This window comes from Phoca vitulina, unplaced genomic scaffold, assembly GCF_004348235.1.
Source record: "Phoca vitulina isolate PV1807 unplaced genomic scaffold, GSC_HSeal_1.0 scaffold77, whole genome shotgun sequence".
In the NCBI taxonomy this organism is placed as follows: domain Eukaryota; kingdom Metazoa; phylum Chordata; class Mammalia; order Carnivora; family Phocidae; genus Phoca; species Phoca vitulina.
This window is the reverse complement of record NW_022589780.1, coordinates 2,793,635-2,817,432: the sequence shown is the minus strand read 5'-3', so window position 1 is coordinate 2,817,432 and position 23,798 is coordinate 2,793,635. Positions and strand designations below refer to the sequence as shown.

The following is a 23,798-nucleotide window of genomic DNA, read 5'->3' as shown; positions in this document are numbered from 1 at the left end:
TTCAAACAGTGCTCCTCCCATGGCAGGGCAGCCAAGGGGCAGCTTTCAGAGGCCCCTACTGACCTGTTTGCTAGAGGGTCCCTGCTGTGTGACCTTCCACATCCCAAACCCAGAAACAGGAAGAGCTGGTTTGGTTTACATTTTGAGAAGAAAAATGAAAACATAGGAAGTGGGGCTCCTGAGAACAGAGGCTTCCAACTCTGTGTCCATGTGCCCCTGGAACAGGATATTTCAGAGAATACATTCCACAAGAGAAGGGAACGGCCTCCTTATTAAAAACAAAACACAAAGCCCTTTAAGGTTTGGAAAGAGAAAAAGGCCAAAGGAGACTCTTAAGGAGGGGAGGGGCAGCTATTTCAGAATCTCCAACCCTTCTCCCCTATCCACAACTTGGAGCTGTCGTACTTTGATCTTAACTGCTGTTATCACCACATCTGGCCCCCAGAGATCCCCTGCTCCCTTTAACCTATGGCCCAGAAGAAGGTCCAAGCCTCCTTTCTTGTTTATCTGAGTATCATCAAAGTAGGCTGTCACTCAGAACCTTCCTTTAAAACCAAGAAAAAGCAGACATAAATTAATTACAGAACCCACAAACGGCAGAACAGCATTCAGGCTTCACAAAGTAAATGCCTCTTGTCTTAAAGCCTACAAAAGGAGGGAAGCACTTTGCCAGTCCCCAAATATCTCTCAGGATAACTACTTCATTGCCCCACATGAGCTGCTGTAAGTTTGCCTGGCTTTCTCCTCTCTCAGCTCTCTGTCGTTGGGAGGTGGGTTCCATCTTTTTTCCCAACCACAATTACCAAAAGAGTCAATGCAAAAGGTCTTTTATAAAAAACCTTCCACCCTTCCTCTATGCTTCTCTGGTTTGATTCTTAAATTCCACATATGAGTGAAATCATCTGATAATTGTCTTTCTCTGACTGACTTGTTTCACTTAGGATAATACTCTCTAGCTCCATCCACGTTGGTGCAAATGGCAAGAGTTCATTTTTTGATGGCTGAGTAATAATATTCCATTGTATATATTAAAACAAGACAAAATCAGAGAGGGAAACAAACCATAAGAGACTCTTAACCGTAGGAAACAAAATCAGGGTTGCTGGAGGGGAGGGGATGGGGTAACTGGGTGATGGGCATTAAGGAGGGCATGTGATGTAATGAGCACTGGGTGTTATATAAGACTGATGAATCACTGACCTTTACCTCTGAAACTAAGAATACATTATATGTTAAGTAATTGAATGTAAAAAAAAAAAAATTAAAAAGAAAAAGAAGGGCACCTGGGTTGCTCAGTTGGTTAAGTGACGGCCTTCGGTTCAGGTCATGATCCTGGAGTCCCGGGATCGAGGACCGCATCGGGCTCCCTGCTCACTGGGGAGTCTGGTTCTCCCTCTGACCTTCCCCCATCTTGTGCTCTCTCACTCTCTCTCTCTCAAATAAATAAATAAATAAAATAAAATATTTAAAAAAAAAGAAAAAGAAAAAGAAAAAGGAAAAAACCTTCCAGAACCCCTTAGGTCCTTTCCAGTTCTGGTTTTTGCATTGAGGAACATGATTAGTTCTCAGGTAGTTGGCAGGGTAAAAGTGTGGATCATCTGGGTGCCAAAGGAACATGGTCCCACAAAGGAACAGCTCTGGTCACCTCTGGAACTTCTATAGGCACATGATCATGTGTTACATGCATGTACGTGTACACACATACACACAGCATCTTTACCAAAAATCTTAGTTTTGCAGAGTAACAGCTCCTTCAAAACACAAAAATGTACTACTGTCTCTTCCTTCTCAAAGGGAACTATGTGTCCCCTTGGGCCAGGGGTAAGCAGAGCCTCTTCCTGGAAGATGCTTCCAAGAGCATCTGATTGGAATGGCTCATTCTCCTTAAAAGATCCAGGTGGGGGGAGCATTACTTTTATATTAAAACAAGCGCAGATATATGTTATGGAATAGCATGCAAAATTCACATGAATTTGTGAGATAAAAGTGGAGACTTCAAAGAAATTTCACACTTGTGGCTGACTACATGGGTTTCTCCAGCTCCTTGGGGCTGTGTGGGAAATGAGTTCATTCTGTTCAACCATTTGTTACTTTGGTGCAAAAGTTTGAGAAGCACTCACTGAAATGGTGGGCTTCCTGAGGGTAGAAACTTCGTCTCACTGCTCTCTGTATCTTCATGCCCAATACAGAGCAAGGCACAGACAGGGTGTGCTCAAGAACTGTTTGTTTCATCTTTCCATCCAGCCATCTGCCTATTTATCCTCATCAAGGGACAAACAAAAAAAGGTAGCCTTAAAATGGTGGAAAGAACTCAGTTTCTGGAGAATTCAGACAGCTCTGTGTTGAATTATGACTCTGTCACTTATTAGCTATGTGATTACCTCTCTGAGCCTCAGTTTTAAAATGAGGATCAAAATACCTATCTCCTGGGTTGTTGTGGGAACTTAGTGTGGTAGTGGGTATAAGAGTGCTCTATAAACTCCCAGGCAATATGCAAAACATAGTTATTAAGATTATAAAATGACCGCCATGACTAGCCCAGGCAGGAGGGTGAGGGATGGGAGAGATGTTTTCTGCAGCCCAGAAGTCTGATATGAGATTAAGAAAGCAGGAGCTGAGGCCTCAGGAATGAGCCCCTGGGCCTCTGGGATGGGGAAGGCCCATGTTGAATCATGGCTCTAGAGCCCCACCCCCACTTCAGGGAAGCAGTGTGCAGGCCAGAGGGCAGCTTCTTCCCTTGGAGTGATGGAAGGATCAGATGTGGCCGATACACCTCAGGTCTCCAAAGGCCAGATGGTGCTTGCTTTCTCATGTCTGCCGATGAGCTCCTAGGTGGCCCAGCTCACAGCAAGGGTCATTTGTCAGTAGGAGCTAAAGTATAACCAGGCATGATGATTTGACTGCTAACAAACTCTGTGACCTTGGGCAGGTATCTTCTCCTTCTGGGCCTGGACTTCTTCACCATTAAAATGAGGAGATTGGAGAGGGTGGGGCTCTAAGGCCCTTGATCTCCCACACACTATGGTTATGTGACCCTTAACTGAAAAGGTGTTTGACCTTGATTTTCCAACAAAAAAAAAAAAAAAAAAAAAAAGTGATCAATCTGATCACCTGATAGTTTGATACTGGACCCCAGTAAAAACAAAAACAAAAACAAAACAAAACAAAAAACCCAAAAAACCAACCAAACAAAAACAAAAGACAGTGGAAAGCAGTGTGGGGAGGCCTTGCTGGAACCCCCTTCCATTTCTAAATCTGCTGGTCCTTGTGCCTGTGTCTGGCTGGATTGGCAATCTCGGATCACAGTCCAGGTGAGGGGTGAGTGGATGAAGCAGGTGTTTCCCAAGCCCTGGGCTCTGACCCAGGTACCTCACAATATAAAATGAGGAAAGGGAAGAAAACAGGAAATCCTGTCCACTATATGCACCTAATTGTTCAGGAAGAATTCCTTCTAGGCTGGCGCGTTGTCTCAGAAGTCAGCAACAGCTGCTGAGCTGGAAAGCTGACTGCTGCTGTCTCTGGGATTCTGGGACTCCCCACCCCCATCTCAGCCTGTTTAGACCTTTGCCATTCTTCAAAGCTCATTTCAAATACTGTTGCCTCCACCTTCAAATCCCCAGCATACTGTGTGTCTGTCTTCTAGCACGGATCATACTCTGCCTCATGTTGGAGCTATTTCCTTTCACATGTAGATTAGAAATAAAATATGTTCTCCAAGGAAAAATTTCAACCTGTATATCTGGATATAAAATGGAGAACCAAAGTCCTATAATCCCTCATTCCCACTTTCCGTAACTAACCACTGTTTGGAGGTTTCCTCGCAGCTTCCCGGAAGGCTCCTACTGTCAAAGCTATTGAAAAGGCCAAAGCATGATGCTTTGGACAGAGTGCTGGCTCTGGAGACTAAACACTTGGGTTTGTGCCTCAGCTCTCCATTTGCTGGTCAGATCAGCTTGGGTGAATTCGGTCCCCTCTTTGATTCGCAGTCCTCTGCTCTGTAAAATGGGATAACAATTCCTTTCCTGCTATCTCACAGGACTGTTGTCGAGACCAAATGAGACAAAAGAAATACAAGCATTTTTGGAAACTGTAAGGGGTGTTCTATTTCTCTCCATGCTTGTGTCCGCAGCTTGAATGTAAGCACCTTGAGAATAGAACCCTTGGTCCCTCTGGGGCCGAGTTTCCATTGCCCTTAGCCCAGATGACCTGTCTAGAACAGGCAGGTGGCAAATGATAGGAGATACGGAACTCAATCCCAGAGGGTGTGCTATACCTAGAGGGGTTGGTGCTTTGTTCCTGTCCTGCTTCTGGGCACATAGTTCTTGACCTTCCTTTGGAGACAAACCCAGCCGAGAGGACCGTTATTTTCTAAAGTTACTTGGCTTTTAAAATGACGCTCGGCTTTGAAAATCCTGCAACTGCTATTTCAGCCTCTACCTCCCTCAGGTCCCAGTTCCTCAGATTCTGGCCCAGCTAATGCTTTTGGTGTTCCCTGTGCGTGTGCTGTGGATGTACATATAGATACAAATATAGGAGAGAGAGAGAGAGAGGTGGCTAAGAAGATTCAATTTTTTAAATGGACTAGCTGTAAATGGAAATGAGAGCTGGAAAGATCCTCAGGTTTCGTTTAGTCCAATCACTATCTAACCTGTACCAGCTGGGGAAACTGAGACCCAGAAAAGGGAAGGGATTATCCCAGGAAGCTAGTGGCTCTGACAGCCAAGTTATGGAGGGAAAAGGCAAGGCTCTGGGCTGAGGGCCCTCAAGTTAAGGGAACTGGCCTGGAGAGAGTGGGTGGTGCCCAAAAAGAGATGAATGTGGGCAGAGAGGGGGCATCAACCAGGAGAAGCAGTTGGGGCCATCTGCCAAATTCCCCTGGAAAGTGGAAATATAAGAAACATGAGGGTTGTGGTTTAGCAAGTTCTTAGGAGTCTTGCTGAGCAAGGGGAGGGAGGAGAGAGGAAGAGAAAAATAGAGGGGGGCAGAAAAGGGGGAAAAAAAAGGAGAAGAAGGAAGGCTAACCCAGGCAGATGGAGAATATTGGGAGTAGTAGGCTCAGTAAGGGCTGAACGTAGCGAGTCTAGTAGTGTTTTGTTGCACACAGGCCCATCTAGCCGCCTTCTAAGTTCCCACCAGCTCGGCTGCTCGGTTTCTTTTAGACTCTGAACGTGCAAGCCAGTCCTTATTTTCTTAGCAGATGCAGCAGTTTTCCATGGCACTGTTTGCAGAAGTGGCCCCAGACTGTAGGTTTGGCTTCAGATTTGGCACGCGAGGGCACCATCCATACAGCCCGGACTGGTCGTCAGAGTGGGAATGCCACTCACTCTGCAGCCACGATCCAATTTTAGGCACAGAGTCACATTGTGAGGTGAACTCAGCCCCTTTTCCAGACGAGGGGTAATGTCATTTGCCAATGAAAATAATAACCCAAAGAACGATACAGATAGCTACGTAGGTATTGAGAACCCCTAGCTGGCGCTGATGAACAATGAGGGCCCCAGAGCCCAACCGCCTGTATTCGAATCCCCGTTGCACCTCTCGTCAGCGGTGTGATCGTGGACAAGTTGCTTAACATCTCTGTGCCTCAGTGTGCTTATCTGTAAAGTGATAATAATAATACCTTCTTGAGACGATCTGTAAGGATCAGGTGAGTTGACCCAGGTACAGCCTTGGCACAATTCCTGGCACATAGTTTTCCACAAATGGTGGCTACAATTGACATCATCATTATGTGCTGGGCACTGCTCTAAATGTTCTACTTGTATCGTGCTGTATAATGATCACTCGGAAGGTAACTGAGGCCCAGGAGCAAGAGGAACATACCGAGTCCATTGGCCTTTAAATTTGCCTTAGATGCAGACTCTTTGCCCCGGCCCGGACTGAATTCCATGTAGAACTCCACTATGTAGAACAGCTAAAAAGCAGTAGGGCTCTGACTGAAGCAAAGTTGAGTAGGGGTGGGGGCCTAGAGCCTCCTGCCTCAGCCTTCCCGTGTTCTCCCCTCCCCCAACAGCCCCAAGGCAGACCTTCTGTGGTCACTGTGAGGAGCAATCTGCAAGCCCGCTGATGTAGTCCGTCCCACCTTTTCATGCTCAGATGAAGGTATCATGAACCCTGAAAGGGCGAGTCACGTGCCCAAGGTTGCACAGCTAGAGGGGGGCACAGGTGGCACCACGGGGCATGGAGGGCAATAAGTTAGTCGAGGAGAAAAGCCTCCTTGGTTAAGCCAGAACACAGAACATGCTAGGCTTGGGCAGAGAACAGCTAGGAAAGTGAGCAGGCGGAAAGGGGAGGCTGAGCCAGAGGTCCTGCCCCTGAGTCGGGGGTGTGAGCAGACCCTGTGAACCCTCTTATCCTACTGGAGCCACCCTAGACTTCAAGACAATACGACAGTGCCCTACCGTCATGGGGCCTCTCACTGCACAGGGTTTGGGGTTCTGTTTTGACAAGGGATGTAGTTCCCTGTCCCCGAGGTCTCTAGTCTGTGGGGTGCATCTGACCTGGGGCTAAATTCTGCCCTTCTGGCTGGACTCTTGGCCTTAGCTGGGCATTTTTATACCGCTCCTTCGCCTCCAGGCTTCTGGGAAGGCAGCCTGGCTTCCAACCCATTGTTGTCAGGAAAGTGCGGGGGAGTGGCCCGATGCTCCGCCCCTTTTACAGCTGTGCACCTGGGTGCCCCTATTTGTTCCAGCTGTGCTGCTCTTTAATCTGAGAACCTGTGTGCTGCCAACTTCTATTTCCAGACTTCAGCATGGGTTACCCGAGGACACCCCATGGAGGAGAAATTACAGGAGAAGTTCCTCCCAGAGAACCTTGGGACTTCTCTGGAATCCCTTCTTCTGACCTAATCACTTGAGCAACTCAGGCCCCATGAGAGCTCTAGAAGACTGAATCTTCCAGAGGCAAATACTGGAGGGCAAAGCCAGGGTGCGGGGCCCTGAGTTGCTTGCCCCTCCCTGGGTAGGCCTCAAGATCTTCATCTGGACCATGAAGGAGTGGAGCAGATGTGCTCTGAGGGCCCACCAGCTCCCGGCTGGTCTTCTGTGGAAGCCCCCCACCACTTGGGTGCTCTCTCATGTGCTGGTCTAGAATCCCAGGGGAGCATACCAGGTGATGGATGCAAAAAAGTCTGCCCCCTGCCATGGTTTGCTGGCCCTTTGGACCAGTCACAAGAGGGTGGGGATGCAGGAGGCAGAATAACGATTCCTAACTTGCAAACTACTCCTTTGGCATAAAAGCAGCTTTTGCTTATGGCAAGGCCAGTTGCTCAAATGGACAGAGCCCGGAACCCCTGAGCCATAGTGCAAGGTATGCATTCCTGTGGGGTTGGTGGTGCACCCCGCCAGATGATGGGAAGAGGAGGAAGGGACTCTGCGAGTTTTGACCAGGGCAAAGGAGTAGGGACTAAGGCTGGGGACTGGGGGTGGGGGGTGGCTAGGGGTGGACCCAGATAAAGGCAGAAAGAATCAGTGAAGGTTCCAGCTCTGCAGCCTACATGAATCAAGGGCAGGAAGAAAGACATGAAGCAGGGTGAAGGGCTAAGGGGCCATCCTGTCATTGATAGAGGCATCTCACTGACCCTTTCACTTTTGATCCACATAACATTTGAGGGAGGTAGGTGTTATTGTCTCCACTGAACAAGTGAGGAAATGGAGGCCCAGAGAGGTGATATGACATGTCCTCAAGTAAGTGTTAAGGCTGGCGTTCAGGGGCGCCTGGGGGGCTCAGTCGTTAAGCATCTGCCTTCAGCTCAGGTCGTGATCCCGGGGTCCTGGTATCGAGCCCCGTGTCGGGCTCCCTGCTCAGCTGGGAGCCTGCTTCTTCCTCTCCCTGTGCTCCCCCCTCCCACTCATGCATGCTCTCTCTCTCTCTCAAATAAATAAAATCTTAAAAAAAAAAAAAAAAAAAAAAAAAGCTGGTGTTCAAACCCAAGGGTGCTTTGAGAGTTGCAGTGCAGTGCTCAGGGATCCCTTTCTCTGGAGCTGATAAAATCCATACATGGATATACTGTTGCTTCCCATCTAGCAACCCTGCTGCGACTTGGCTGCAAGGGCCTAGGAATTACCCTTCCCGTTTTACAAAGGCCCAGAAAAGGCTGATGATTGTACCGGAGTCATACTCAGGCAGGGCGAGAGAGGGGAGAGGCTGAGGCTCAGGTCCCTCACCTAGCTGCCTTCAACTGGAAAGCTGCAGAACGCTGCTGGAAGTAGCCCTCCCGCTGCCATTTTCTCTGCATCTGGTCATTTTCCCCTTACAAAGGCTCTCAGATCCATTATCTCAAGTTTTGTTTGCAGGGCAGAAAAAAATTATTTCCATTTTTCTAGGTTCAGTAACTTGCCAAAGGTCACACAGCTACTGCATGGTGGAACCAGGACTTGAGACCAGAGTTGGGCCAGACCCCCCTCTGCTTTCCCACAAAGTGCATTTGGCCAGCAAGACAAAGTTCACTGAAGCATAGCGTTTGAGACCAAAAGCAGCAAACTCCAACCCCTTGGGTGTGACAGTTCAGCCCTTTGCTCTTTTCCATATGAACCTCTGAATTGAAGAGGCAGTCCTGGGGCCTCTGAGGGAGAAACGCAGAATCCAGTGAGCTCAGTTCTCCAGAGCAGACCCCAGAGCTGCCAGCTTCTGAGGCTTACTAGATGCTCCGTCAACCCAAATGGCCTTGTGTGCCAGTTGCGGTCCAGCCACACAAATGGCAGGATAGTGGTGGTCGGGGCCAGGGCGGGGGCGTTCTCTCTCTTCCCCTATCCCTACCTGTGGTTGCATTTCATGCTTGGTCATCTTTACGATCCACTATCCCAATGACATTGGGGAAAGAAAACCCCAAATTTCTCAGCCACCATTTGGTTTGGTCAAGGCTCCTTTGGGGCCAGTCATTCATTCTCTCAACTGTCATCAGTCTTTTAGCCAATATCCCCTAAGTGCCAACTCAATGCCAAACTCCTTCCCGAGCAACGGATAGGCCAAAAGTAATAAAACACAGTCCTGGCCCTCAGAGAATTCACACTCTTATTGGGCAGGAAGACACAGAGATAACTAAACTCAACATAGAATGAGTGCCGATACAAATGAGCTGTGGGAACGCCCAGATAAGGAATGGCTTATGGTATTCATAGGAAGGGCTGCAGGAACATGCAGGACTTTGCCAGGTGCAGGATAGGGCAAATAACTTAGCCTCTTTGTACCTCAGTTCTCTCACTTGTAGAACGGGAGAGTAACAATACCTGCAGGGTTTCTGTAAGGAGTCCTTGAGTTAAAATATGCGAACAGCTGAGAACAGTGCCAGGCCCACAGAAAGCACCATATAAGTGTTAAAAAAAAAAAAAAAAGTCAAAAGAAATCAGAATGAGCATTTTAGCGAGAGAGGAGATCCCATGTAACACATCTGGAGGGTTAATGAGGTATAGGGTGTTCTGGGAATGCCGGCCGATTTGGCTGGGTGAGCTTGCGCAGCGCTTTGAATGTCCATGTTAGAGGCATGGACTTGTCCCCTGTGGATGATGGGCAGCCATTTCCGAAGCTGGATCTTTGCCGCAGAGAGTGGCAGAGGATTCCTGTGTGAAAGCAGCCCAGTGGGTGCTAGGTCCCAGAGACTGCCACAGGCCAGAGAGCAGTCAGTTGCCCCACACGAATGGAGGACAAGCCCTATGCACAGCCCAGAGCCTGGCTCAGCATCATCTGGGAAAGGGGGGGTCGGTGGGGGAGACACTATGTATCCGCCCTCAAGGAGCTGCTCCTCTAATGGGACTTAGTCCTGCTTCTGCCAAGAATCAACTCATCATCCTGGTAGGAAGTGGTGGAGACGGGTGAGGAAGAGAGGCTCTGTTGTGGCCTGAGGGGCAGTCCATAGAGCCGTTACAAGCCAAGGCTCACACTCAGGCTGGGGGGGGGGGTTTAAACCCTAGTGGTCACTTACAGACTGTGTGACCTGGGGCTAGTTGCTTAACCTCTCTGTGCTGCAGTTTTCCCACTAGAAAATAGAGGCAACGATGATCATTTTACCTCCTCATAGAATTGTCACGATGATTAAATCATATGTGGAAAGTGTTGGGGAATGTTGGTTCATACAAAAGCACTTCATTAACGTTAGCTCTTCTCAGTGACTAAGGGCCCACCCTGTGCTAGGTGTGTGGTACCCCTGGGGGCAAAGGCAGTGGCCTGGAGCACACAAATGCACAGGACCAGTGTAGCTCGTCTTCCGGGAGTGTCAACTTTCCGCAAAGGCTTAAAGGAGAAAAGTCCCCATTTTTCTCAGAAAACGACATGGATGTACACCAGATTTAACCAGGAAATCCAAGTAGGTGTTTAAGATAAGAGCGGGGACTTCAAAGACATCCTCTGCATGGAGCCAAAGCTTCCGGTTATGTCTTCGGCTCCCCCAGGGTTTCTACGCATTCTTCCCCCTCAACCGTCAGGCGCATTGGGTACAAAAGTTCCAGCCACACAGACACATGTCACTTCTTAGCTGTGTGAACCTAGCAAGTCGCGATACCTTTGTCATCCCTCAGTTTCTCCATCTGTGCAAAGAGGGTGACGGTGATGATGATGACAATAATAACAGTAACCTACTTTAGAGGGTTGTGGTGAAAATTAAATAGATGAATACCCAAAAAGCACTTGGACCAAGGCAGGGCATAGAGTTAGTGCTCCGGGCACAATAGCTTTTACTAAATCTGTTCTCACATTCTCTCCCACAACAACACTGGCAGGTAGGTGTCATCCCGCCCGTTTTATGAAGGAGGCAATGAAAGCTGGAAGAGGTTAGATCACATGCCCCCCTCCTCTCTGCTACCAGAGGGCATTCCCGGTGGTAGGGAGGAGGTGGGAATAAATGGGCTCTGAGGTCCTTTCCAGTTCCAAGGTTCTGTGATTCAAGGCAAACTTTGGAGCCCCTTTCATGCCACTGTTCTGGCTGGGGCTGAAGCGGCGGAACTCAGGAAACGGGAGGGACTAGCCAGGGAGGGAGATGCCTTAGCAGGGTAGGAAATGGCTGCCGCCGCCCTTCCTTCGAGCCTACTGCTCCGAGAGGCTGTGTCCCGCACTCCCACCCCACCAGAGAGCAAAAGGGAAACTCCTGTGCTTGGAGGAAGCTGACTGGGGCCTCCTGTTCCTCAGAGAGGAACTTGCCCCTGGGGAGCAGAGGCAGTGCAGGGGCTGCGAGAAACTCAGAAGTCAAAGGCTTGGCGGTACCAAGCTGGGCACAGACAGGGGCCTCCCCGTGGCTGCTTCTCCTGGCTGAGCTCGTCAGGAATGGGGGTTGCTGATGGGCCAGAGGGTTCCGGGGGAGAGGAATGAGCTCCCCACTGATTTATGATCATATGGGGGAGAAGAAATTCCGTCAAGTAGCATGGCCTAGTGGAAGGAGGAGTAGACAGGAGATCTGTCTTGACTGTGAGACAGATTCACTGTGTGACTTTGGGCAAGTTCCCTTCCCCGTGGGAAGCATACGTTCGTGCAATACTCTGGGAGCGCCTACTGTGTGCCAACACTGCCCTGGGGCAAAGGGTGACCGGCTCGGAGATCAACATCTTTCTTTCTCGTTCCTCTCCAGCTCTGCACATGGCATCTATGAAAAGCGAGTGCAAATCTCGCGCAAATAAGCACATACGAATTCACAAACCCCTCTTCCTTTTCCTAGCCTGTCCCTCACAAACGGCGCTGTTTGGCCCTAGTCTAGCGGCACAAGGTATGGGGATGGTCAAGGGAGGGGCTGTGACCTTCACCTGTGTATCCCTTTACCATTATTCTGATTAAGTCATGGGATTATTATCCTCATGTTACAGACAAGGAAGTGGAGGCGCAAGAGGCAAAACCGCCCAGGCTTTGCCGAGTTGGGGCAGAGCCACGATTAGAATCTTGCCTCCTTACTGGCCACCACCAGAAGCGGAGTGCAAGTACCCAGGTCTGAGAGCTGGCAACTTTCTGCCTTTCCTCCACTGTAAACAAAGGCGGACAGAACTCCCCACCATCCCCAAATCAGGGCATGCAAGTTTGCTTGCCGTGGGTGGAGGTTAGGGGTCGGGGAAAGAGTCATGTAATTTAGGGTCCTGGTCCAGGCTTTCTTCGTGGCAGATCCTCAGTGCTGATATCTTTGTGAATAGAAGTTAATCTTTCTTTCTTTTTTTTTTAAGGTTTTATTTATTTGACAGAGAGAGACAGAGAGAGAGAGGGAACACAAGCAGGGGGAGTGGGAGAGAGAGAAGCAGGCCTTCCGCCCAGCAGGGAGCCCGATGCGGGGCTCGATCCCAGGACCCCGGGACCACTACCGGAGCCGAAGGCAGACGCCCAACGACTGAGCCACCCAGGCGCCCCAGAAGTTAATCTTTCTTTATGGAGACTGCACGCTGTGCCAGGCACCATGCTGAGCTGCGATGGAGCCTCACAACAGCACTGCAACAGAGATAATTGTCCCACTGAGATGACCACCAGGCCATTTGCATTCTTGGGCCTCGGTTTTGCTTCTCTAATGTAAGAAAGTCTATAAGAAAGGAACGCTTCTGCTCCCAAGGTCCCGGATATTCTCGGCGCTAGAAGGACTTCAAGGCGTCCTCGTTGGAAGCCGGGGTCCTGTTGCTCTGGTCAGACAGACAGAACATGGGGCTGGGAGGGTGGTAAGAAGCAGGGCGTGGAGGAGGCTGAGGGAGTGAGTGAGTGAGTCAGTCCACCGAGTGGGCTGGAGCCGCTGCTCCCCACTCCAGCTGGCTGTGGCACAAGGGCTCCTGCCATGTAACGTGGTCGGCGAGGTTTCGGGGAGACGGCCCGTGGAGGGGCTGACCTGGCGACGAGATCTGGGGGAGACGGGAGGTGGAGGGGCTGACCCTCACTATCTCGCACTGGCATAGGACAGCAAAAGAGGAGTGGGATCGGTGGTGAGACACACCTCACATAGGGGGCCAGTATGCAAAAGGCCGGAGGGTCACCGCAACCCAGTAGAGGAGCCGCAGTGGCGAGGGGCGAGGCAGAGGAGCCGAGCTAAAGAAATGACTTGAGGCCAGTGTAGGATAGAGAAGGGGGGCTTCCTGCTCAAGGTGGGGGCGTGGAACTTTTCTGGGGGGCGGGGCAACCGGGGCCGTCGTTCCCTCAGGCCCTCCCTCCCTCCCTGGGCGCCGTCCTCGCCGGCGGCTCACGCCCGGCGCGACCACCCGAGGCGCCAGCGCTCCGCTTGGGAGTCGCCGGTGGACTCATGGCTGAAGCGCCGGGCGGGGGGCCAACCTTGCGGCTCCCAAAGCCCCGGACGTGGGTGCCGTGGAAGCCGCGGGGTGTGAAGGGCGCTCGGTGGGACCCGCCGCGCTGGAAGCCAGGTGAACAGAGCTGGGCGGACCCCGGCGGGAGGTCAGGGCTTAGGCTCGCACGTCGCTGGGAGCCTCGGCGCTGCCGGCTGGCTAGGCAAAACTTGAGTCCCTCTCGCCTCCGCGGCTTTGCTTCCAGTCCCGCTTTCATCTACTAGTCCTCTGTCCGTTTGTCTGAATCCCACCCCTGGCCGGCGCTCTCCTTTTTTCAGACCTTCCATCCCCGCACTCCTAAGAATTCTTCTAATTCTTAGCCAGCTCTTGGGCTTTCTCAAGGCGCCCCCATCCTTTCATCCCAGCTGTCCCTCTGGCTTCGTCCGTCCCGCCTCTCTCCCTCTGCCTTCATCCTCCACTCAAAAAAGAGCGACATTTTGGTTGTTAACACATAGTAGGCCTTTAACAAACAGTATGTCCCTTACCCCCTAGTGCTCCAGCAGTTTCTTTGTCCCTGCCTCTGGCCTCACACTTCCACCCTCCCGTCTGTCTTCCTGTCCCGCTCTGTCTGGCCCTCCGCTTATGTTTTGACTTCATCCCACCGTCTGTCCTTCTATCCCTCTTTTTGTCTCTGTATCCTTGGGTCTTACTACCTAGCCAGTAGCTCCATACAGCCCCTGTCGCTCCAGGGGACATTTACTGCCTCACTCTGTCCCCTAGTTGCCTGACATGGCCCAGCCACCCTAGCAGCACGTTTTTAGTCACCTTGAATTGCCTAAAAGCTCCATTCCCAAGGCCTGTTTCCACTCTAGCAGGTCTCCCAGACTACCCCGTACTTTGGAAAAAGTATATATTTCTCGGAGCACTTAAAAAAAATTTCCAGGCTCAGCCGCTTCCTTTTCCCCAGTAAGTTCTCCCTTGCTCCTGCCCAAATGGCAGGGAGGACATAGCAAACTGGGTTGGCTTTCTCAACGTGGGTTTGTCATGGAACACGAACACACTTAAAGGACAGGGCCCGCAGAAATCCTCAGAACAGACTCTCTGATTGTACATATGTGGACCCCGAGGCCCAGAGAGGGCAAGACTCTCAGCCAGGTCACACAGCTCCTCAGTGGTAAAAGGAGGGTAGAAGCCAGAGTTGCAGTGTCCTAGCCCCTGATTCAGGAGTCACTTTCCTGGTGTTTCCTGGGGGTCTGTTGATCCAGAGATATCAAGTGTCCAAACCTGGGGGCCTTGCTGTCCCCTCTCTCCCTGTCCTCTGGGACCTGATCTGGCTGCCCACCTGCCTGGGTTGGGTCTTCTCTATCTGGGGGCTTCTGTTGACTCTTCCACTGGCATGGGAGTTCCATAAGGCAGAGGCCCTGGCTGTTGGGCCTACCTGCCTTGTTCTCTGCTCCAACCGCCGCCCCCCCCCCTTCCCCACGCCCAGTGCCTGGGTGCCCATGTTGACTGATGGGTTGATACATATGTATAGGGAAACCAGGGCCCTGGCTGTAGATCAGCTCAGAATTTTTATTTAGTGAGAATGTGTGTGTGTGTGTGTGTGTGTGTGTGTGGAGGGGTGTGGAGGGGGTAGCTATGTTTGGAGAAGGGCACACTGAGAGGCGCTTCAAGAGCCCAGACCCTTAGTTGAGTGGCCCTCGAGCGTCACCACACATCCTGTGCCCTCTCTGATGTCAGCCAGGGGCCTCTGCGGACTATTCTTCAGGGGAAATAGACAGGGTGGGTGGCCAGGGCATGGTTCTGTCTGCTTGAATTGAGAATACCAAGCCCTAGAGACCCATAATCTCAGGGTTGGACTGGGCCAGACTCTGGGCAGGCCCGTGAAAGCGAATCCCCCGCTCCCACCTCCCACCCGCAGCCCTCCAACTTCGTGGGCGCTGTATCTGGTTGCAGCATGAGGTCAGACCATAGTGGACTGACGGGGCAGCCTGTTGGGTGGGAAGGAAGAGCCCACTCTTTCTTCCTCCTCCATCTCCTCCTCACCCTTTCTGTTTTGTCCCAGGAGCTGCTTCCCTTGAGGGACAAGTGGAAAGGTCCCAGGCAAGGGGGTGGGATCCTGAGCTCTGTTCAGAGGCTCTGTGTGTCCTTTGCCACCTGGTGAGCTGGAAGCAGCGCTGGAGGCAGGGGCCAGGTCTCTAGACTTCTAGGCTGGTTTGGCCTCAGCACCCGCCCCGCCTCTTTCTCTGCCTTTGAACTCAGCCTTCCTCCTTCCTTTTTCTCACTTTCCTCTGCTCTTTCTCCTCATCCTCAGAGGACTCTTACACCCCCAAGTACTCCCTTCCTCTGCAGAAGCTCCAGGGATGTTGGGTTTCTGGGAGCCTCACCCCCACAGGAACGAACACACAGAGAAGCTCACAGAAGCAGAGAATGTAATGGAAAGAAGGTACCAGGGGCGTCTGGGTGGCTCAGCCGGTTAAGCGTCCAACTGTTGATTTCGCTCAGGTCATGATCTCAGGGTTGTGAGATTGAGCCCCTCGTTGGGCTCTGGGCCCTCTGCCCCTCCCTCTGCCCTCCCCCCCCCCCCCCCCCCCCCCCCCCCAAAAAAAAAAAAAAAAGAAAAAGAAAAGAAAGAAAATAAAAGAAAGAAGGTATCCAAGAACCCAGGACCCAGCTCTGTTTTTCCAGATGAGGAAACTGAGCCTGGCCAGGAAGGAGCGAGCTCAAGGGCTGAAACTAAGTCAGGCAGAGGGGAACATTGTTGGGGGGCACAGGGAGGGTTCCTCTGGTCTCAGCTGCTTGTAGCTGTGCATGGGGGTGGAGTGGGGCAGGATGAGGGTGTTCGTGTTAGAAGTTGACTTGCTTTCGCTCACTCACCACACTGTGACTATCCTCTGGAAGGGCACGAATGGGGCGGGAGGGTGGGAGTGGACATCCTGCTCTGGGTGTCTGTGCTGGGTTCACCAAGGGCTCAGCCCCTCGCTTTGTTCGAGCTGAGGCAGGCAGACCTTCCCGAGGGAGTGGAGGGGGTGCTCCCTGTGCCTGCAGCAGAAAACCTCTGGCTCCTTTGAGACTGGCCAGTAAAGCCAGGCCAGGGGCCCATTCTGGGTGTGAAATGGGGCCCGCCACACTGTCATGGCTCAGTGGGTCTGTTGTGCGGATGCTGGGGGCCGGCTCTCCAGCAGCTGACACTTTGCCTGGCATCTGTTGGCGAGATGGGGGCAGGCTCTTGGGTGTCTGGGGAAGAGTGGGAGGCAGAGACTGAGGGGGCCTGGGTTCTCCCTCTCCAGCTGCCTAGTCCAAGTGCCTGGAGGTTCATCCTGAGCTGCCCCAAACATTCCTTTCAATAGTTCCAGGAGGCAGGTGAGAGGGAATAAATGCATCTGTGTCCTAGCTTGGAGTTGGGGGGGGGAGGCCTGGGAGAGTAAGCAATCCCTGAAACTCCCCTGGCCTGTGCCTGGCTCAGCCAGTACTCCAGCTTTCCTCACAGTCAACCCAGCATGGAGCCCCCCCTTTCAGGGTACTCTCGGGTGTGGGGTGGGCACGGCCATAGTGGTCTCCTGGGCTGTGGGCTGAGAGGTGGTCTTTGTGCTCCTCCCAGGGCTTAGCTCCGACCCCCACTCCCACTCAGCAATGCACGGCGAGGTGCCTGTCGCCCCTCACCTTTTCAAGCCCCTCCCACTACCAAATCCCTTTCTTCCTACATTGGTCCTGTTCTGGCTGCCCCTCTTAGCGCAAGCTCCCCTGCCATGGCATGGCTCCTGAGGCCTTTTTTTTTTTTTTTTTTTTTTAATGAGCTGTAACTGTCTCATGTTGTGGGGATCTGATCAGTAGCCCCCTTTCATGAAGCTGGGTGGGGGCCCCTGAACCTTCGAAGAGCAGGCCTTTCCCGTCCCAGGCTTGACTGGTGGGCTCTCGATGAGGTATGCGGGAACGTGTGTGCAAGTGTGAGGGCACCCGTGGTCATGTGCTGCGCGGGGCTGGCCCAAGTGTAATTCATTTCCCCCTCGTGGTTCCTACCCGCCTTCTCTCTTCTCAGCTGGGTTCCCTGGAATTATTTGCTGCTGATCCTTTTGCTCCATGGAAAAAGAGTAGTGGAAGCACCTGTTTCATTACCCTCAGCCATTCCAGAGTGGGGCTATGGGTCTGCCTGCAACAGTCTGAAGAATCCTCATTCCTAGACAGGGAGGGCTGTGGGGGCCGTCAGAAGTCCAGATAGGCACTTATTGGGACCCAAGTGTCTTGGAGTGTGGCTCACAGTAACAGCATCTGGAGTTTCTCTCTGCCACCTCCTAGAAGAAAAGAGCTGATTGGCCTTGGAAAGAAGCTGAGCTGTCCAACACCTTGCTTGGCCATCCCGTCACCTGCTACCACCCTTTACAGCACACCTTCACATCCACTGTCTTAATTTTGCCTGCTAGGGATTATGCTCTATCCTCATTTCACCGGTGAAGACGCTGATGCTTGGAGTGGCACAATGCCTTCCCCTCGGTGACACAGCCAGAAGGTGGTAGAACTGGAGTAGTACCCAAGTCTTTTACTTCATTGCCCAGTGCCTCTGTCACCATATCTAACACTTAGGAGCATGTACTGTGAGCTAGCCACCATTCTAAGTGCTATTTAGCCCAGTGGATCTACCTAACAGCCATATAAGGTCAGGACTGTGATGATCCGCACTTTACAGGTGAGGAAACTGAGGCACAGAAAGGTGGAAAGTAATTTGCCCAAGGTCACACGGCTAGTAAGTAGCAGAGTTGGGCTTTGTGCTTGGGCTGTCCGGCTCCAGAATCCATCATACTGCTCTTTGTATGACCCAACTGGGCTTTGGTAGTGGCAGACAGAGGGAAGCCCCATGTCTAGGGCATAGAAATGCATACGTGCACCCCAAGGCTTTTCCACCTGCCCTCAGCCTGCTCTCATGCACTCTACGTTTCCCCCTTTAATGGCCGAGCTGGCGTCCAGGGTAGCACCGGTAACAGCACTGCAGGACACACAGGCAATAGTGGGGACACCGAGGACCTAAAGGCTCCAGTTATCACCAGAGCCACTCGAGATGCAGCCCAGAAAGGAGACTGTGAAAAGGTACCATTTCCTCATCTGTTCCGGGCACCATTACTATATATCTGTTCCACGCAAGGCTCTGACTTAGGTCAGGGCCTGGGGGGTAGATCAGGGAGCAAGGATTGAAGGGAACGAGCTATCTCCTTCTAAAGAGGCTGAGTTCTTGCCTTTCTAAAGCTCATGGGTTAAGAGAAGGAGATCAAGAAAGACCCAAAGAAATAGCCTGGACATTGCTTGGGCTATTTTATTTTATTATTATTTTTTTTGGCTTGGCCATTTTAAAAATGTCACAGTGTGCATGGCAAATATTAGGATTGTAGCTTTTCCTGACTATTGTGTTCACTTAGTCATTCAAAAGATGTTTTTATTGAGTACGTACTCTATGCCAGGCGCTGTGAAGTTCTTGTTCTACTTATTTATAGCAATTACTCTTTTTTTTTAAAAGATTTTATTTATTTATTTGACCGAGAGATAGAGAGAGAGAACAAGTAGGCAGAGAGGCAGGCAGAGGGAGAGGGAGAAGCAGACTCCCTGCTGAGCAGGGAGCCCGATGCGGGGCTTGATCCCAGGACCCTGGGATCATGACCTGAGCCGAAGACAGCCGCTTAACCGACTGAGCCACCCAGGCGCCCCTATAGCAATTGCTCTTTTGTAGTTTTTGTACTTTCTGTAGTTTTCCCTTTTTCAGTTGTCTGGTTTGATTACTTTTTTTAAAGAACTGGGTGTCTCAGAATCCATCATCTCTGAGTCAGTTAAATGTATCTACTGAAAGGTTAGTGGGGTTTGGTCATTATTCATATGACTGCAATTGCTTCATGGTTGTCCCTTGAATATCTTTCAGCATTACTGAGAAACTACCGTGGGCACTGTGCTTGGTGCCATGTGGTGGATGGAATCGGCTCTGACATGGCTTCCTCCCCTTAGGGAAGCTACAAGGATATTGCAGGACCCACACTTTTATACCCTTTTAGCATTTTCCAAAAGCAAGATAAATTTGGCCCCAACTCAGGACCTTAGGGATGCTTACAAATATAACAGCCCAGCCTTAGGAAGGAGGTCGTCTACCTCCCCACCCATTACAGGGGTTCCTGACTCTGGGTAGGATTTTGTTTCCAGAAGTGAGTTCTGGAGTCTCATCTGCAGGTCTCGTCTACATCCAAGACCCACAGGGACATGGTTCATTTTGAACAAAGTGCCAGTTCCCTCCCATCTTGCCATTGAGAGGAAAGGAGGGGTGCACCCTGGGGGTAGCCTTGCTTCGGCATTTCTCCTCTGATTCTCATCAGGGCCAGCAGGGAAGGAAGGTGGGAGAATTAGAGTTTGTCTGAAGACCAGACAGGAGGGGGACACCTGGGGCTCTGTCTGTCTTTGCCATTGCCTGGGTGACCTTAACAAAGTTGTTGTCCTAATAAACATGAATTTTTGCTCTCGCCTGTGTTGGGTACTCTAGCAAACAAATTAGATGGATGTGGCCCATGCTTTCCAGGAACTTCAGCTTCATTTCTCCCATCTGTTAGGTATGGAGAAAATAACCCACTGCAGGTATTATCCCTGCCATGGATCTGGTGGGTTAGCTTGAGTGAGTCATCTCTTGTCAGTTTCTGTATCTGTAAATGTGGAAGATGGCGGTTGGATGGCAGGTCGTCTCGAGTACTCCCAGTCCCCGCTAATATTGGAGTCCTCAATTCAACAGTGAAGTCATGGCTGTGAACTTGTATTGGACCCTTGTGAGGAAAGGCAAGAGAGAAATCAAATCTTAACACTCTGTTTCTTATAGAATTTAAGCCAGCTTTCTGACGTCACACTCTTGGGAGCCCTCGCCTGTCATGATTAATGCATATGCCCCAAGTTTTCCATGCAGTTCTCCGCGAAGGTAGAGTTTGGACTTGAGGCAGAGAGCTGGGGGTAGTGGGGAAGTTGCAGAATGCTGGGGCCTGAGCAAGGTGGGAATGGCAACTTCCTGCTCAAATTGTTAATGCCCAAGATTGTCTCTTGGTTGTCCCCACTAATCGGAGATCTCACTGAAGTTGTCTTCTGAGCTCCCCGTAAATTACCCGCAGCAAGCCACTGAACCTTCACGTGCACATGGCACATGTATTTAAATCCCCCATACGGTGCCAGGCACATTCAGAGCCCAATAAATAGACTGTGCGCCTGGCCGGCTGCTCGCTCCTTCACCCTCCGTCGCGAGCTCCGGCGGTGCCTTCTCCCCGCCTACCTCCTCCCCACCAGCGGTGTGACTTGAGCAAGAGGCAGCCGCGCGGATATTGGAGGAGCTAGGAGGCAGGGCCCCGCCCACCACAATTTGGGCGACTTTCTGGGGAGTCCGGTGGGCCGGACTGCGCCCTCATTGGTCGAGGGTCCTGTAGGTGGGCGGGGCGTCCCTACCGCCCAACTCGCCGCCCGTTCCCTCCCCACCTGCGCCGAAAGTGGCCTCGGGTTGACAACAGCTAAGCAGCCGCGGCAGCTGCTCCTCTGGCTGGCACCCTTACCCCCGCCCGACCCCAGGCTCCGCGCGTGCCCCGGACGGGAGCAGTCCTTCCTGCACTCACCTCCTGCCCACTGGCCGCCGTGTCAGGGTCTCGAACCCCAAGTGGTGGACGCGGCCTCCAGGTAGGAGTTGGGGCGACGTCAGGCAAAAATCCGGACCAACGGGGCCTCCTGGGCCCCCTGGCCCGGCCTAGTCCCCGGCGCGCTCTGGCCCGCCCCCGCTCTTAGCGGTTCGGCAGGGCAACGCGCGCAGGAGACGCAGAGGACGCAAGCCGAGCCACCTTCGCCCCCGGGGCTTTGGGGTCGGAGTCGCCGAAATTGGGGGACTCCCTGAGCCCGCTGGTAGCGCTTCTCCCCAGGGAAGCCCCGTGAGTCGGGTGGTAGAAGAAGGCTTTCCGCCCGTTATCCCGGGCTTGGCCGGAATTCTGGAGCCAGAGCTGTGCGGCTTTGGAGGGGGACTGGTACTGGGCAGGGGGGCGGCCCTTCGGGCTCGGTGCCACCTCGCCTACCCTTTTCCTTCCTCTGCTTTTGAGGGTATTTCCAGGAATCCCCGGTCGGGCCCTATGGGCTTTCCCCTTGGCCATTGTCCTCCCTTCTGAGAAACACTCCGGACTTTCCTGGTATTAAGGTAGCTGTGGGGATCAAGTGAAAACCTTTGGATAAGTCGCATCTTTCAGGGCTCAGTTGCCCCATGAAGTCCCAAATGGGTTTGGATTACAGAAGCTCTGAGGAAAGGTTTCCTTTTAGTGGAAGTTTTTGGGATTTCCAAATTAGGTAGTCTGGGGGTCTCTCCATTTCTCTTCTCCCAACACTCTTTAAAGTGGAGCACCGAATTAGGACTCAGGAAACTGGGGTTCAGCCACTAATTCATGTGATCTTACACGTGAGTCATGCTACTTCTGCGGGCCACAGTGTTTTCAACTGCACTTGTGCACTTTCAGCTGTACTCAACTTCAGGTGCTGGGCTGGATTTCAGTATCTAAAGGGCCAGTCTCTTCCATGACATTTTGACTTGTCACACGGGTTCAGGCTCCTCCCTGGTAGGTAAAAGGTTGTCTTTGAGATCCTTGGGGCAACAGAAGCTATGCAGATGGAAAGCTTTGTGGTGATTATGCCGCCAAGCAAGCTGGAAAACTAGTAGTGGCGGGAAGGGTGAGCAGGACAGCAGCCAGACTGAAGGTGGGGAGGAGTGGGGCCAACTCAGAGCCTGGGACCCCAGAGGTCGGGCTGGAGAAGCCTGGCTTGTCTCTGTCCCCCTTGGAGCCCTGAGGTCTGCCCACATAGGAGGAGAGGGTGATGAATCACACCAGGGGCTATTTTCAAACCCGGACTCCTACTATGGGACCCGTTCCCACCCCCACTCTGAGGGTTGCTGTCTCCACCCACCATCTTTTCTGACTGCTCTCTCTGAATTTTCCCCTCATTTCCATCTGCCAGGAATAAAGGAGAGACAATTTCTATCTGGGGATGGGAAGGCAGCCAGCCCAAGGGCACAGAGAAAGAGGCACGGCTGCAGGTGGTTTATGGATGGTTGATGGAGCAACTGGGTAAGAGTGTGATGAGAATGATGGTGTTGGGGGTTGGGGATTCGTTCGCTCTAAAGCTACAGCTGCCCTATCACTGGACATTCTGGGTTTGGTCCTCATTTGCAGCATATGACCTCTGTCCAATTTTGTTCTGGATTTGGAGTTTGGAATTTCTGTTCCCTGGACCTCTGTCATTAGGGCTAGAAAACACCACATGGACAGAATCCCGTTTCCCGTCTTCGCTGGCCTTCTCTCCACCTCTTAAGCAACTCTTAGAGAAGTATGCTAAACCTCCCGGTGCATCTGCAGCTCCCCTCCCCCATTGGGAGAGGAGACACGGTTGAGAGATACCTGGAGGTGTTTAGAGCAAGAAGAGGGACAGAAGGTGCACAAAGGGGCTGTGTAGCTTGTGTGAGTGCTGAGGAGTGGGGCATGAGTTGTGCAGGGTGGATGGAAGGGCCTTCCTTTTTTTTTTTTTTTAAAGATTTTATTTATTTGACAGAGAGAGACGCAGCAAGAGAGGGAACACAAGCAGGGGGAGTGGGAGAGGGAGAGCAGGCTTCCCGCAGAGCAGGGAGCCCGATGCGGGGCTCGATCCCAGGACCCCGGGACCATGACCTGAGCCGAAGGCAGACACTTAACGACTGAGCCACCCAGGTGCCCCGGAAGGGCCTTCCTTATTAAAGCACACCTCCTGAGTTTGAGCACAGGAGCCTAGAAAGTGGCACAAAGAGGCCTGAACTTTGACCCTCTCTGCCTTCCTGAAGTTTTAAAATTCTGCCCTTAGGGCTAGGGATTGGAGAGGGAGCAGAGAACCCCTGGAGCCAGCTACAGGGATACCCGCAGCAACACAAAAGCAAGAAGGTTCCAAAGGGAGGAGAGGAAGGAGTCTCTAATCTGGATGCTGTTGCAGCTGCTGGCGCTTTTCTGCTAGGACCTTCTTGGAGTTCTCTGTTCCAGCCACGGAACGTTCAGGTTCCGTGGATGGCAGGCTTAACAAAAGCAGACTGTGCCCTCACCTTTTTGGAGAAGGTGGGGCAAGGGGTCTTTGGCTGGAAGAAGGAATTGCCTCTGGCTTGAATAAAATAGAACTTTTTCTTTGGGCTTCAAGTTTGGGTAAGATCAAGTGCCTTGGCCCTGGGCCCTGGGCCCTTGGGAGGCTATTATCAGATAAAATAGAGATAAACGATCTCAAAAATACAAGGGCTCTAGGATGGGAGGTGTGAGCTCCCCCATCCTGCAACCCTAAACAAAGTAGCTGAGCACAGGCCTGGGCACACAGTTGTTGCTGTCCAGTGTTTATTAAGGCTCTTTTCATCTGTGACCTGCACGCGTTCTTGGTTTGTGTGTATGTGACGAGGGGGGACTAATAGTCCTCGAATCAGTCTGTCACAGGTCTGACATGCTGTGTTTGTGTGTTGAGTCTGCTCTTGCCCAACCCTCCACTTTGGGAACTCACATGTCGCCGATTGCTGTCCCTGTTTACTCCGACCCTCAGGGTACTGGTACAGGTAACCGGACGTTAAGTTCCTCAGGAATCCAGCGTGGTGGGGGG

General features: G+C 51.9%; 1 protein-coding gene across 1 annotated transcript in view; it reads left to right on the top strand.

Moving 5' to 3' along the window:
- Positions 1-13,135: 13,135 nt before the first annotated feature.
- The window catches only part of STARD8 (StAR related lipid transfer domain containing 8), a 41,102-nt gene continuing 30,439 nt past the window's right edge, over positions 13,136-23,798 (top strand). Inside the window, exon 1 of the mRNA XM_032393874.1 lies at positions 13,136-13,304. Coding sequence (XP_032249765.1) covers positions 13,187-13,304 — 118 coding nt within the window. The 5' untranslated portion in view covers positions 13,136-13,186. The remainder of the gene's footprint in view (positions 13,305-23,798) is intronic.